Source organism: Marmota monax, unplaced genomic scaffold, assembly GCF_021218885.2.
Source record: "Marmota monax isolate L192 unplaced genomic scaffold, Marmota_monax_Labrador192_F-V1.1 WCK01_AAM20220418_F8-fsc00005, whole genome shotgun sequence".
Lineage (NCBI taxonomy): Eukaryota > Metazoa > Chordata > Mammalia > Rodentia > Sciuridae > Marmota > Marmota monax.
In genome coordinates, this window is record NW_026692254.1 from 27,327,103 (window position 1) to 27,342,011 (window position 14,909).

The 14,909-nt window shown below is 44.5% G+C and overlaps 1 protein-coding gene across 1 annotated transcript in view; it reads left to right on the plus strand.

Annotated features, from left to right (window-relative positions):
* Positions 1 to 8,493, plus strand: part of Abhd2 (abhydrolase domain containing 2, acylglycerol lipase) — a 102,507-nt gene extending 94,014 nt beyond the window's left edge. Inside the window, exons 10-11 of the mRNA XM_046437122.1 lie at positions 609 to 693; positions 2,601 to 8,493. Coding sequence (XP_046293078.1) covers positions 609 to 693; positions 2,601 to 2,797 — 282 coding nt within the window. The 3' untranslated portion in view covers positions 2,798 to 8,493. The remainder of the gene's footprint in view (positions 1 to 608; positions 694 to 2,600) is intronic.
* Positions 8,494 to 14,909: the final 6,416 nt, after the last annotated feature.

Consider the following 14,909-nt stretch of genomic DNA (forward strand, 5'->3'; position numbering starts at 1 on the left):
GCCATTCACTAGGCATGGCTGTTCAGGAAAATCTGAGTGCCACGTCAACACCATTTCCACTTAAATGCAAAAGGAGATCATTGGCTGTTTTGCTAAAGTGGATACTGAATGCAATCCTGCCAAGATCCCCAGCTATTCACCAGCCTACTCATAATTTCAACCTTCAGATTCTTCTGGAAAGTCTTTTTTGTCTGGAATGGAGTGCACTTCATTTTCCTTTCTCACAGTATAAACCAAATAAGTAGGCACATAACTCTTGGTAAAGTCATTTTTCTGAAATGTGTGACTAATTTGAAACACTATGAAGACCAATCAGAATTATTTTGACAGTGAATGCCACTCGGCACTCCCCTCTCTTCTTCGGTACCTGAGGACACTGGGAACTTTGCCCCTGCACATACTTGCTGCCAGGTGATGATCACAGTGGCACCTGTAACTCAGCCTACTACCAGTGAATACCAGGCATCCTTATCCCATCTGTTTAGCAAGCCAATCTGTGACTCTCTTCCTTTTGCTTCAAAGACATGTCTGGTAGTGATTCTGAACCTTGAATCAATGGGATCTGGAAAAGGGAATTGATCATTTCATTCAACTCTTTGTTGTTGTAGATTTATGTGCCTCTCATGCTGGTTAATGCAGCTGATGATCCCTTGGTGCATGAAAGCCTTCTAACCATTCCAAAGGCCCTTTCAGGTAAGTGTTTCTTCTTCTGCTCCCCCAACCACTCAGCAAATTCACTATTCCTTTAGCTCTGGGAACCAACCTCTTCAGGGAAGGACAGTTCATGCCTATCCTTCAAGTTCTGGAGTTGTGAAGGGCCTAGGCAGAGTATCATCATTCAGAAGCCAGAACCATCCTTGATGTCCATCACCAAGACAGTTTGGGGAGATTCACCTGGTGTTCTGCAGAATTATTGTCTCAGAGTTATGGTTTCATTAAGTAGGAGAGTTTGACTTAAGAGATATTTACATGTAAAATTTGACCTGAAAAGCAAAACAAAACAAAACAAAAAAGCCAGTTCTATTACCTCTGGTGACAGCCTCTCCATCTGCTTTAGGGATAAAAATATAAGCAACTGAAATGGCAAAGAATGTTGCTCATGGAAATGTTACTGTGCCTCATGCGAGCACAGTCTCATTTCGTGCTGAATAAGAAGCTAAAAGGGAAAATAGAGTGCTGGCCTAGCATGTCCAAAGCCCTGGGTTCCATCCTTAGTGGAGTAGGAGAAAGAGAAAGCACAGAGAGATTAAAAGGAGGATTTGATAGGAAATTGCACAGCTACTTTTCAGTGTAATTTCAGATCCTTAGGACATCATCTCCACACTCCTCACTGATGACCACTTGGTGCATGAAAGGGACATTGAAACCATTATATGAATCTTGCAAATATCATATAATAACCTGAAGGAAAAGCTATACCTCTGGTTCTCCCATGACCCTCAGGAGAGTAAATCGTAGAGCAGACAAAGGACCCACTGCCAGGGCCCTATTACACTGCCCAGGTCGGAGGCTGTGTGTAGGACAAGTGTCACATTGATAAGGAGCTGTCTCCAGTCAATCCCCATCCAACCACAGACTCACTACACAAGTGCAACCCACTCAGCCACGTGCATGGCAGTGAGAGAAAGCAACAGCACTTGTCCCCTTCTGGAGCTCTAAGTGATGGTCACAGCGCTAGTGCTGTCACATAGAAACTTACAAAACAGCAACCGAAGAGCAAGAATTAAGTGGGTAAGACTAGAAAACAGCCCTGGAAAGCCAGCCAAGGGGCCCTTCAGTCATTCCCCTGGGAAGACAGGTGCTTCCTGTTAAACTTGGCTGCCCCTGTCTGCCCCATGTACACACATTTTCAGTAGTGGCCTTTACTGGCCTGTGTGGGATCAACCTAAATATGGAATCAGAAAGTCAAGCTCTAGGTCATTAACCCAGAATGGCTATCTAGCATGTGGCATTGGCAGCTCAGGCTTTAACACAGCTTTAAGTCTTAGTCTCAAAGATAAATGAGTGGGATGAAAAATGATCGACTCTGTTGAATTCTCCTTGTTCTCTAGGAAATAACACTCTGAGTGCTTGAACCTCTCCGTAGGGTCCGCCCACCCTCAGATTATTAAATCAGGACTGCATTTTAACAAGATACCCCAGGTGGATCCAGATGCACAAAATTGGGAAGCATAACCGAACACCTGGAGTGTTTTAGCAATACCTGTGCCTGGGTTCCCCTCCCTTGCTCATTCTTCTCCTCCCACCCCTGAGTCTCTGATTTAATTAGTCTGGGTGCAGCCTAGACTTAGGGAGCTTGAGAAGCTTCCCAGGTGATTCTAATATGCAGCCAAGTTTGAGAACCACTTAAAAGAGTTCCAAGGATTTATAAAGCCAGTGCCCATTCTTCCCAAAGGCATGCCGGTCCCAAAGCTAGCTAGGTTCCACTGTCTTGGCTGGCTAACTTTGGTGAACAAGGCAGTGAGAGCAGAGGTTAGATGCCCACTTAGGTGATTTTTCCCTGTAAGCAAAGCCCAGGCCATCCCAGCCAACTCACTCCCCTTCACATCTCCAGCCTGAAGCTAACTAGAGTGCGGTAACTCTCTGCCTTTCCCCTGCAGAGAAACGGGAGAATGTCATGTTTGTGCTGCCTCTGCATGGGGGCCACCTGGGCTTCTTTGAGGGCTCTGTGCTGTTTCCCGAACCCCTGACGTGGATGGATAAGCTGGTGGTGGAGTATGCGAATGCCATCTGCCAGTGGGAACGAAACAAGTCGCAGTGCTCCGACACGGAGCAGATGGAGGCCGAGCTGGAGTGAGGCCTCCGGACTCTGGCGCGCTCCAGCGACCCTCCTCTGGAACCCGCGTCCCCTTGCCCGCTGTTTCAGGTCTCCCATCTCCCTCAGCGACCTGGACCTGACCTCATATCATCAGCGGGGCCCCATCGTGCACAGGTGTCTCGAGTAGGAGGCTCTCCCTGGGAGCTCCAGGCTATTTTTGTGCTTAGTTACTGGTTTTCTCCATTGCGTTGTTAGCCATGGTGACAAATGACAGGGTTCTCACCCTTCTGTCTGGTTTTTTCAGCTTCTGATTGCTTTTAAGCCAATTACATCTAGTTTCCCTATTAAAAATGTGTCTGAACAGCCATTCTGCTTTGCCAATCAAAAGGCTTTTCCCTGAGAACAGTGAAGGATATATGTCGTTTCGTGGTGGTTGTATGTGTCCTATGTAGACCCTGACAAAAGCTCACCATTCTGGGCCAGTGCTGAAGATGTGACTCGGCTTGGGAATCTGGGAGCCTGCAATTCCCAGGCCAGAGTGCAGCCTCTTAAATGGCAAAGGAAATTCCACTTGAGTCACAAGCCAAGTTTCCTCCATCACCATCCACTAGGACAGTCCCCTCATATCTGTTGCCACTGCTGAGAGTTGCTTGAGACACTTGTTAAAAATTCAGCCTCCCAGGTCCCTCCCCTTAGAGAGGCTGACTCATTGGGTCTGGGAAGGAGCCTGGAGATTTTAATTTTTGACAAGTGCCCCAAGGGATTCTCATCACGAGGCAAATTTGGGACACATTGTTCTATAGCGCCTTTAAATTAGAAGCATCTTGGTGGCTCATTTTATTGAAATTCATCGTCATTGATGTCTCTTTGCTCCCAGGGGCCTCCAGAGCAGCAAGGCCTGTTGCATAGCTGCCCTTGTGTAATCAGTGTAGTGTCCCCACAAAGGACCCTGATTGGGAGTGGGCCTTTGGGCTGAGCCCTGGCTCTGATTCTCACCTGCTATATGACCCTGGATTAAGTCTCTTTGGACTTGAGTCTCTTCGCCTATGAAATGAGGGACTTGGACCAGGTAGATTGCTGAGATGACCACCAGTCCTAAGTTCAATGACAAACTCAGTTTACTGAGCTTTGAGAGAACATCCCTCCAGGCGAGGCTGGGAGCTCTTCTCCCAGGCTAAGCATTTACCTTTCTTTTTCCCTATCTGCCACCCCCCCTCCCCACCCCCACATTTCATATAAAGAGATTTTGGGGGTCTTTTGAGCACTTAATTGTAATTTTAGTTTTTTTAACCCAGGTCCCTCTATCTCTGGCTTTTGATACTAAACAATTCAAAAGTTGGATCCGAGTTTGAAGAAGAAAGATATTTCCAACCAAAGACGGTGTTGTTTTGAAACTGGATTTTTAAATGAATAGCCTCTATTTGTTGTTGGTTGGCTAGATTTTCTGAAATGTCTTTTCAAGTGGAAATGTCACTATAGGTTTCAAGTACTTCTTTTCTCCCATCCTGTGGTACTTGAAGATCTAAGAACCCTGTGCTTTGAAAAATCAGCAGTTGCTATCTGGAATTAAATAGAACTATGAGTGAAATTGCCTGACTACTTTAAAAATATATATTTTCTTTGCTGCATCTCCTTTGGCTCCAGGACAGACTGGAATAAGTGGTCTGTGTGGATGTTTAAGGAATAAAGGGAGTCACCTGGGCACTTGAATGCCAGCCCCTGTGGCCACAGTTTGGGCATTGGCCCAAGTGACTGACAATTAAATCTGTAACCTTAAGTTGTTTTCTGACAATCACCAGATCACCCTAATAACATCAGAAACAGCCATTATCTCAAAAGACTGAGATTACTGTGGTCTTGACTTTGTCTTGGTATAATTTCTCACACTTGCTAAATCCTGTCATTACAACTTCCCCCCCAAGTTGACATTTCTTTAACGCATCTCCTCTTCGTGTTCTTTTAGCACAAATTGGCACTTTATCATCTATGCCTCAATTTGGAAGCTAGTCTTTCTCCTCTGTTGCTTTTCTCTCCACCACCCACATCTGTAATCTGGGTTTAGGGCCATACTTTCGTTTCTCAGACTTTTTACTAAAATAGGTCCATCAAGCAATAACTTAATAGGATGGAATCGGCATTTGGAAGTGAGGGGCTCCTTTCACTTGTTTGAGGCCACATCCTTGACCTGCTGTGGAAGTAGTGGCCCAGGTACCCCTCCCTCCAGGAGAAGAACAGTCCTGAGGCCTCACACACAGGAAGAGGGGCGGGGGCTTGTCCCAGGAGCTGGCCTGTATGGCAGGCCTGGAAGTCTCCCACCCCAGGAGAGGCAGGCTTGGGCAGAGCCTTTGTTGCCACACAGCCGGAATTCCCCACCCCCAGGACTGGGGGGCCACGTCCCAGCTGAAATCTCTTTAGTGTGGAACTCTGAATGGCACTTACATTCCATTTTGGTTCACATGAAATCAACTGAAGCCCTTTATTCAAGCTTCAGGCTCTCAGGCATGGAAATGAGAATATGACTGTGGCTGTCTTACAGGAAAATTCTTGTTTGTCCCTGAATGAGAGCACAGAGGCACTGAATGTAGAGATACAAACTTGCCTAATAAATGAGGGAGCAGCACTTTATATGTAGGTCATCTTTTCTCCTTTCTCTGGGCTTCCTCGCTTTTTTTCCCAAAGTCATTCCTTTCTGATGATAATGTGAATGCTCTTCTTGCTATGAAGGTCTTAGCTGGGCTGAATCAAGCCTGGATTTTCAGAAAGTGTTTGAATATTCTATTTTGAAATCAAATTAAGGATATAAATTGCATAGATCTAGACAATTCTGTGGCAGGAATACTATGTCAGAAACCAAGGGAAAGAAGCACCCCACTCTTCTCCAGTTGTGCTCCCTGCTCCCCCCACCCCCCAGATAATTTAAAGACGTTGCTCCCAGTCAAATTAATATTGCCTGTCTTGAAAAAGTACATTGGGTCTCTTTGATACATGTATGTTAAAAGGGAGTTCAACAGACTCGAAGAAAACCTTTTCTCTTTTTTGCGGTGAGTTTGCACCAATGATTCCAGACCAGAATGAAGATAGAGAGTTATTTGTTGTTACAATATTCTGTTAACTTCTCTGCAGTGTTTTAGGCATAAGGGAACCTTAGGCCCCACCGTGAGAGTGGAAATACACTAAAAAGGAATGTTCCTTTCTTGACCTGGTATTTGGGAACCAGAGTCCAGGAGATCTAGCTTCTCATCCCCAGTGTCTCTGATTGACATTGTCAAGTGGGCAAGTCACTTCATATGCCTGAGCCTGTCACCTCATCTTAGGCCATCCTAAGACGACTTCATTTACATATCATTTGCCTGATCTTTGTTGAACACTTGCCTGAAGTTGGCCTCTTCAAGCCCTTGCAGGTAGAAACAAACAGCCATGTCATCGGCCAAAGCTTATTTGAGGGGACTTGAATGAGGGAGTTTGTACATTCACCTTTTCCTGGTTAGGCCCATGGATACCGTCTAAAGCCCTGTGTCTCACTGGCTTCTCTCCCAAGGGGAGTTGTCATCGCAGTATCCTTGCTATTCTAAGGGCAGTCTCATGACTATGGCAGGTGCTGGCCATCAGGATGAGGACAATAACTCCATCCTTCAGTGTGATCAGGCAGAGCATGGAAAATGCCCAGGGCAGAAGTCCTTCCTGCCCAGGCTTTCATTCTATCCCATAGTCTTCACTGAAGTGAACTTCTGGGCAGCTGAGCTTCTGACATCAAATGAGAGTTCTCTTTGTAACTAGGTGACTTGAGATGGATTTTGCCAGCTCCAAGGAAATGATACATGTGTTCTTGTTTGTGTTTGCCAAGCACACAGGTGTCCCAGATGTGAGAGGCTTTTCCTGTGGCCTTGACTTAAAGTAAAGACCATTGAAACACCACATCTAGTGTCCTGACACTCAATGAAGACATGAAGGACTCATGTCTTCATCCTTTAGGAAGGCAGGAGAGTCATAAGTAAGCATTTTGCTGCAGCATTCTGTCACAGTATCATCTGGAATTATTTTCTTTGCCCAAAAAGCCTTACCACACCTGTAGAAAATCCCCTGGTATTACAATATCATGGTGGAAGAATTAAAATTCTTCTGCTATGGAATTTTGAAACAAAACCAGAAAGTATCCTCAAGTGTCCTGCAGGCTCCTTATTATGTTCTGTCCCCACCTCCCACCCCTCAACAATAGACATGATCCAGATGGGCCAAAACCCCTCATCTCTGGCATCTGTCTTCTTTGGATTACTTGGATGCTCCAAAAAGTCATGAAAAGTGGCCTGCCTATGGCATGTAGAGGCCAACCAATTGGGACAAATTTTCCTTCCACCTGTTAGCAGAGGGAAGTACCCCATCCTTCATAAACTAGGATTGTTTTTGCCAAATTATATTTGAAGCTGAGAAAAGGAGAAGAGAACCTGGCTGGCAGAGAAAACTAGAAAGCCATCCATAGCAAAGGCTGCACCTGCATCACTGCTACTGCCGCCTCTGGGTGCTGCAGCCAGCATCCTCCATCGTGGCTCTTGAATGCAGGCCATGGAGTCCAGCTCCCCATTCTCGGCTCCCAGAATAGACAGCTACCCTTTTGGAAGAGTCAGTCCACCATGTTTTCTGAACCTTTTTCCAGGCATATATGCTGGTAGAGCTTTCATGGATCTCTAATAAATAAGCTGAAGTTGATTTCTCACTGGTGGAAACTCAAACATTCTGAGTTTCACAAAGTTCTCAGCTTTTAACTAGAACTACCAATTAGTAATGAAATCTATAACTACATTCTCTCCCTTTTGGTCCTCATTAGCTAAGAAATCCACTATTGCCATAAGTTGGGGACAGACCACTTATAGCATCTGCAGAAATACCCCTTGTCTCAATGGGCATTCTCCTCCCAGACCACTCACATCCAGCAGCCAATAGTCGCCTAGAATAATTGCAACCCGCTTGGTCCCAGTGCCAACCACTTCTCTCCCAGGCTGGCCATGTAAGTGGACCAAGTCCCTGGGTGTTAGGAGTTAGATTTTTTTTTTTTTTTTAATTTCATTCTGGCCACTTTAGTTTTCCTAAAGCACAAGTCCATGTAGAATCCTGTCACCTTTCCAACCAGTTCCAGATGGTCTGGGTCTCTCCCACTGCCTCAGGAAGACCTTCACTGTACCTGAGCTTCTGATTTCTGCCACTGCAGCTGCCTTAGTGGGGATGGGGGAGGGGGGTGGGGGGTGCCAGTTTGCATCTCTCTTTTTCCTGGTTAGACTCGGTTCAACCACATTTTTCTGTTGGCAGATCTGCTTCAGATTGATTTTTGAGAACCATCACTTTCACATTCCTGATTCTGGTTCATTTCGTTTTGTTTTGTTCTCTTTGGGTTTTCTGAAACTTTTAAATGCTGCCCTGAAAATACTGTATTTTTGAGTTTGTGTTCTGAAAGCCTCCACGCTGCTGGATCTTTGGGGGGAAATAACAGGATCCTTCAGCACCGAGGTGTTTAAGATTCGCAACTAGCAATGCAATTTTTTCTAAATATGAGGATATTTACCTTTATTAAGAAATTATACTAAATGATGGTGTCCTTGATCATTTTGTGTTCTCATATTACTTTTGATTCTATATGATTCTGTGTGGTGGTGAACAAAGATCATTACAAACAAAACTGTAATTTTGTTATCTTTGATTCAACTGAGTTTCTTTACTTAAAAAAATAAAGTCTAAAAAATGTGGCATGGCTGTGTGTGCTTTGTGTAGTGGTAAAACCAAGTAGGTTCTATATGTGCCTTCACCAAAGCATGAGCTTAATGGAAATGCACAAAACACCAGTTTTTCCTCACAACTGATGTCAACCCAACCTTGCACACAGATACCAAAAATACAACCAGCCCATGAGTCCTCACAAGCCCATCCTCTCCAGGCAAAAGAGCCAAAAACTGAAATAAGTGAGGATGGCAACATTTTAACCAACTGCTAAAGTGAACCATGTAGATGGAATGCAAAGCAAGATGGAGGTAGTGTTTGCCATGCATGGTTTGGGTGCTTTTCCGGTATCATTCTTAGATAACTAGCCAAATGTTACCTAAGTCAAAATGATGGTGATGTTTTCTTCTACTTTGGATCTTTCTGAACCCAAGCAAAGTGTCTCCCAGGGCCGGGCACAGCTCAGCCAAGAGAGCTATACCACCCACAAGAGCCTTGCACTCAGAGCCCTCCTGGGCCATGCAAAGCCTTTGATGAGCTGGGTCAGGTAGAGAGTATTGGCTTTAGAAGATGGGCATTAGCAAGATCAATACCAGATTACGGGGCTGGGGATGTGGCTCAAATGGTAGTGTGCTTGCCTAGCATGCATGAGGCACTGGGCTCGATTCTCATCACCACATAAAATAAAAGATATTGTGTCCACCTAAAACTAAAAAATAAATATTTAAAAAATATATCAGGCTACAAGTTTCATCCTTCTTAACAAGCTTCTCCCCCCCAAAAAATAATGATCCAAGAAAACAAACTTGGAAAGAATACTACCTATGAAAAGCATGACAAGGGCCAGGTACAGTGGCACACACTTGTAATCTCAGCAACTAGGGAGACTGAGGCAGGAGGATTGCAAGCTTAAGGACCAGCCTGGGCAACTTGGAAAGATCCTGTCTCAGAAAGCACCAGGGATGTAGCTTGATGTTAGAGCATTCCAGGGTTCAACCCCCAGTACAAAAAAGGAAAAAACATAGAAGAGATTTCAGCTCCTGGGTATTGAATAAGTAGGTGCTAACCGCTTGCCAGTGTGGTCCTTTGCTGTATCTCTGCTAAGCAAACTTTTAGCATTTGTTGCTGCCCCGATACAGCTAATATTTTTTTTCAATTATACCTTTCATTAATAGGCTTTTCAGCTCTGGTTGTGTAGGGAGTAACTTTCCCATGGTAAAGACTGAACACCTAACTGAATGGCCCTCTGTATGACCATCTCCCCTCCTCATTTCTCTCTTAATTGTCCTTAGAGGGAATTACAGGAAGGTACCAGCCACTTACCTGAATGGTTGAAAGACATTACAAGCAGTCTGGCCTTTAACTACTGAAAATCTCCCCAAAGGAGACAAATTAAATGCCTCTCTCCTATGGTTGTGTGCTACCCAGAACTTCCTATTGACTAGTTGGAATTATATCAGTACCTCTACTGAACACTGGTTAGTTTCTTCTTAAAATTGTTTCCTCTTTTATCTGATGATGGTTGGGGACCCAGATCTGACATAAATGAAGTTCTTACTTCCTTATTCCTCTTTCCCTTTTCTACCTGCACCTCCCCCACCTCCAAAAATAAATGAAGCAAATATTTGAAACAAGTAGTAACAGCCAGAGGAACTCAGAACCAGAATTGTTGGGTTAGAGTTACATCCTAACCATTTCTAGCCCTTTAATCCTAAGCAGGTCATATGTGCGTGCACACACACACACATCTTACAGGATATATATATATATATATATGTATATATATATATATATATATATATATATATATATATATATACACACACATAAAATAGTTTCCAAAAAATATATAAATTAGTTTCCAAAAAATTTAATATATTTAGTTTCCAAAACATATAAATATATTTGTATTTATTTGCATATAAAATTTTTTTCATATTTTACCTGTAAGATGACTGTAAGAATGCCTGCCTCAGAATATTGAGGGGCTTCAAATAATGTTTTTCAAAGTGTCCCTGTTATTTCAGGCAGTGGTTTTGACTTAGTTTGGTTCCCACTCATAAATCATCTCCTGGACAGTGTAGAAACTAGAAGACAAGTGTCCTCGTGGAGTAGCTCTATGCCAAAGTCTCCTCAGGGAAATACGGAGAGGTTTAGTTTCCAAAACATTTCTGGGCTTGGAAACTCAAGACGAGCTGCAAGTGTGCACCATCAAACCCTGATCCTAATTTTTTCCTTGTTAATATAGTCATGTTGAGAAATCACACATGTTCTGCCTAATGACAAGGCTACTTCTGAGCACAGCCCCAGGGAGGAGATTGCTCTTATTCTAGGACATTTGGCCTATGACTATTGCTTTCCCACCTGAACTTTTGTAGCCCAGGCTGAAAGAGCCAGGCTTCAGCATCCCTGCTTTTCTCTCCTCTCTGCTCGAGTGCAAAATTTGCCTTTAAAATCTTAGATATTAGCTGGGTGTAGTGGTACACACCTGGTAATCCCAGGAACTCGGGAGGCTGAGGCAGGAGGATGACAGGTTTGAGGTTAGTCTCAGCAACTTAGCAAGTCCCTAAGCAACTTAACAAGATCCTCTATCAAAAAATAAGAAAGGGGGAGAAAAAATAAGAAAAGCAGGGAGTTGTGGCTCAGTGGTAGAGTGCTTGCCTAGCATGTGTGAGGCACTGGGTTCGTTTCTCAGCATCACATATAAGCAAATAAATAAAGGTCCATTAATAACTAATAAAAATATAAGAATAGGGTCTGGGGTTGTAGCTCAGCGGTAGAGCATTTGCCTGGTATATGGGAGGCACTTTGTTCGATCCTCAGTACCACATTTAAAAATAATAAAAATAAAGGTATTGTGTCCATCTACAACTAAAAAATAAAATTAAAAGAAAAAAAGAAAGAAAGATGGGGCCGGGGATGTGGCTCAAGTGGTAGCACGCTCACCTAGCCCTGCGTGAGGCACTGGGTTCGATTCTCAGCACCACATAAAAATAAAATAAAGATGTTGTGTCCACCTAAAACTAAAAAATTAATATTTTTTTTAAAAAAGAAAGAAAGGCTATGGATGTAGGTCAATGGTAGAGCACCCTGGGTTCGATCCCAGTAGTTAAAAAATAAAAAACTTACCAGCTTCCACATCTTCACCTTCTCCATATGTCTATACACAGTGCTTTAGCAGTGCACATTTTAGCTACCTGGGGAGCTTGGAAAGATATGGATGGCCAGGCTGTATGTCAGACCAAGTGAACCAATCCCGTGGCTGGGGCTCAGGGTGAAATAATTTTAAAGCTTCCCCAGAGGATTCCAACTGGCAGGAAGTTTGCAAACCACTGCTTTGGAAGCTTTGATGAGCTCTTTAATGTGCAATCCCCTGGGAGTCTTGCTATAAAAATGCAGGTTCAGACTCAGTAGATCTAGGGTGGGGCTACAATTATGCATTGCTAGTGAGCTCTAAACAGATGATCTGTGAATGGTGAGGTTCCTGGGGAACCACTGAGCTTCCAAAACCAACACTGCTGAGTTTTATAGAAGTGGGATCAGAAATGGTTCAGTTCACCCTTTAGATGACTGTCCACCTCTTTTCCTAGCTGGCTTGACTATGATAAAGGCACACACCTCTTCCAGGAGCTTTACCAGGCAGCACTAGCCTCCTCCAGTAACTTGGTGAACTCAAGGATATGAGCCGGGGCCGATCCTGCTCAGAGACTCTCTGAGGCTTGGAGGACATTTCTCTAGTGAAACCTCTACCCACACCTGGATGAATGGCCTCCAGAGTCTGCTGTCTTCAGTCCTCCAAGGGGCTATGTGGGGATGCAGCAATACATTGCCACAAACTTCCACCCTCGCATTCTGCTCCAATTGCCGTTTGCAGCAGAATCCCTGCCTCACCCCAGATGTCTCCAAAAGGAAGTCACTTGGGCACCAAATGGTTGTCATAAAATTCTTGCTTCCTGTGGCTTTCAGGAGTATTTTTATGCTCGCTGTCCCACTTGTGCGCTCTCTCTCTCTCTCGTGTCAGGTGGGAAAGAAGCACGTGTGGGACTTGCACACATAAGCAGCTGGGATTTTGTGGGAGCTGAGTATGTCATATTTTAATATTCGTGATCTTCACCCATGTTCTCCCAATGGTGGTGGCACCACCTTCCTAGAAAAGATCTGGCCAGCCAGCCCCCCTCCTTGCCTAAGGGGCAGTGCCAAGGCAGGGTCAGCAGGGGGCGGTGCTGGCTCACAGTCAGAGCAGGCTCAGTGGGTCCCAACCCTCTGGCTTCTCCCTGAGAAACCTACTGGGTTTTCTTGTCACACAGAGTCCCCAGGCTATGGTAAAGAACCCGGAGCTAGGTCCCCCAGCCCTGCTAACTTTAAGAGGAACCTCAGATACTAGAGTTTAAGTAGGATCCAAGGCTGACCCAGGAGCCTCCTGGCTAGCACTTGCCTGCCGCTTTCTCTCCATCCTGACCACTCTATAAATTCTGAACTGCCACAAATCAGGACGGCCTGGTTGTGACCAGGAGGGCTCCTGGCAACTAGGGGATAGGGAAGAGATGGGAGTCAGCAGACAGGATCAACCACTGGTTCCCTTAGATTTGGATATAACTCTTTCAAAAGAATTAGAAGTATATATATGGAGAACATAAAAAATATTTCCTACAATTTATCCCCCCTTTTTGGTGCTGGGGATCTTACCTAGAACCACAGGCATGCTAGGAAAGTGTTCTACCACTGAACTACATCCCCAGCCGCAACAACTCCGCTTCTCTTCCTCTTTCCTTTCCTCCTCTCTCCCTCCCTCCCCCCACCTCTTTAATTTTTTGTTTTATTTTACTTTATTAAATAGTGTCTGGCTATGTTGCTCAGGCTGGTCTCCACAACTCCTGGGTTCAAGGGCTCTTCTGGTGCATCCCCATGCACCAACACACCCAGCTTTCATTCCTTTAAATTCCTTAACTCGGGCTGGGGATATAGCTCAGTTGGTACGGTGCATGCCTCGCATGCCCAAGGCCCTGGGTTCAACCCCTAGAACCACCAAAAAAAAAAAAAAAAAAAAAAATTTCCTGGGACAGGATTGTGGCTCAGTGGTAGAGCTGCTTGCCTAGCATGCATGAAGCATGGGGTTTGATCCCCTGCACCACATAAAAATAAAGATATAAAATAAAGATATTGTGTCCATCTACAACTAAAAAAAATATTAAAAAAAAAAAATTCCTTAACTCGGCCCATCCCCACCCCAACTGTGCCAGCGACAGCCCTGAAAGGGTCACCAGTGCCCTCCATCTTGGCAGATGTCAGTTCCATTGTCACCATTTGACTCAGTTGCCCCTGGGACACAGTTGCCCAGGTTGTTGTACTTGAAATGCCTTCTTAGTGCCAGAGGTTCCTAGGAAATCCTGCAAAGCTGGTTAAAGGGGGCTCAGCAGCTTCAGTGCCCCCTTTAACCAGCTTTGTTCTGTTTAAATTTGTATGCCAAGACTCCACATCAAAGTGATTTGAAAGGGAGGAGGGGCTCAACTTTTAAAAAGTAGCGAAGCAGGGGCTTGAGGGAAAATCCTCACTGGTCAGCAGCCTCTCATTCTACCCACAATAATAATTTGCTGATTCCTCCTCCAGTTCAGAAGTCCTGTGTAAATACCATTGCTTGTTAACTGCGATTTTGGGGGCGAGGATACTGGGGATTGAACCCAGGGCAGGAGCTTTCCCAGTGAGCTACATCCCCAACCCCAATCTCAGTTTTTTTTCTTTCTTTCTTTTTTTTTGTACCAGGGATTAAACCCAAGGGTGCTTAACCACTGAGCCACATCCTCAGCTCATTTTTGTATTTCATTTAGAAAGAAAGTCTCGCTGAATTGCTGAGGCTAACTTTGAACTCACAACTCTCCTACCTCAGCCTCCCAAGTCTCTGGGATTAGGTGTGTGCTCCATCACACCTGGCTCCACCCCACTTTTTTAAAGACAGGATCTCACTAAGTTGCTTAGGCCCTGGCTACACTGCTAAAGCTAGCCTCAAACTCACAATCCTCCTGCCTCAGCCTGGGATTACAGATGTGCACCACTGTGCCCATCTTGACTGTGAATGTTATAAAGAAGGAAATTACTGTCATTTGGTGGCACACACCTATAAACCCAGTGACTTGGGAGGCTGAGACAGGAGGATTGCGAATCTAAGGCCAGCCTTAGCAACTTAGCAAGATCCTGTCTCAAAATAAAAACTGAAAAGGACTTGGGATGTAGCTCAGTGGTAAAGCTTCCCTGGGTTTAATCTCCAGTACCCCCCCAAAAAAAAGAAGAAGTTACAAGTTACTTGGGTAATAAGCATAGACTACAAACCTAGGAATGGAAAAATGGATCAATGCATACATATATAAATGTACATTCACATTTACATGTACATAGCCTCATTATAGATAAGAGAAATTCTGGAAGGTGTGAAATCAAGTGGAAGGCCCTG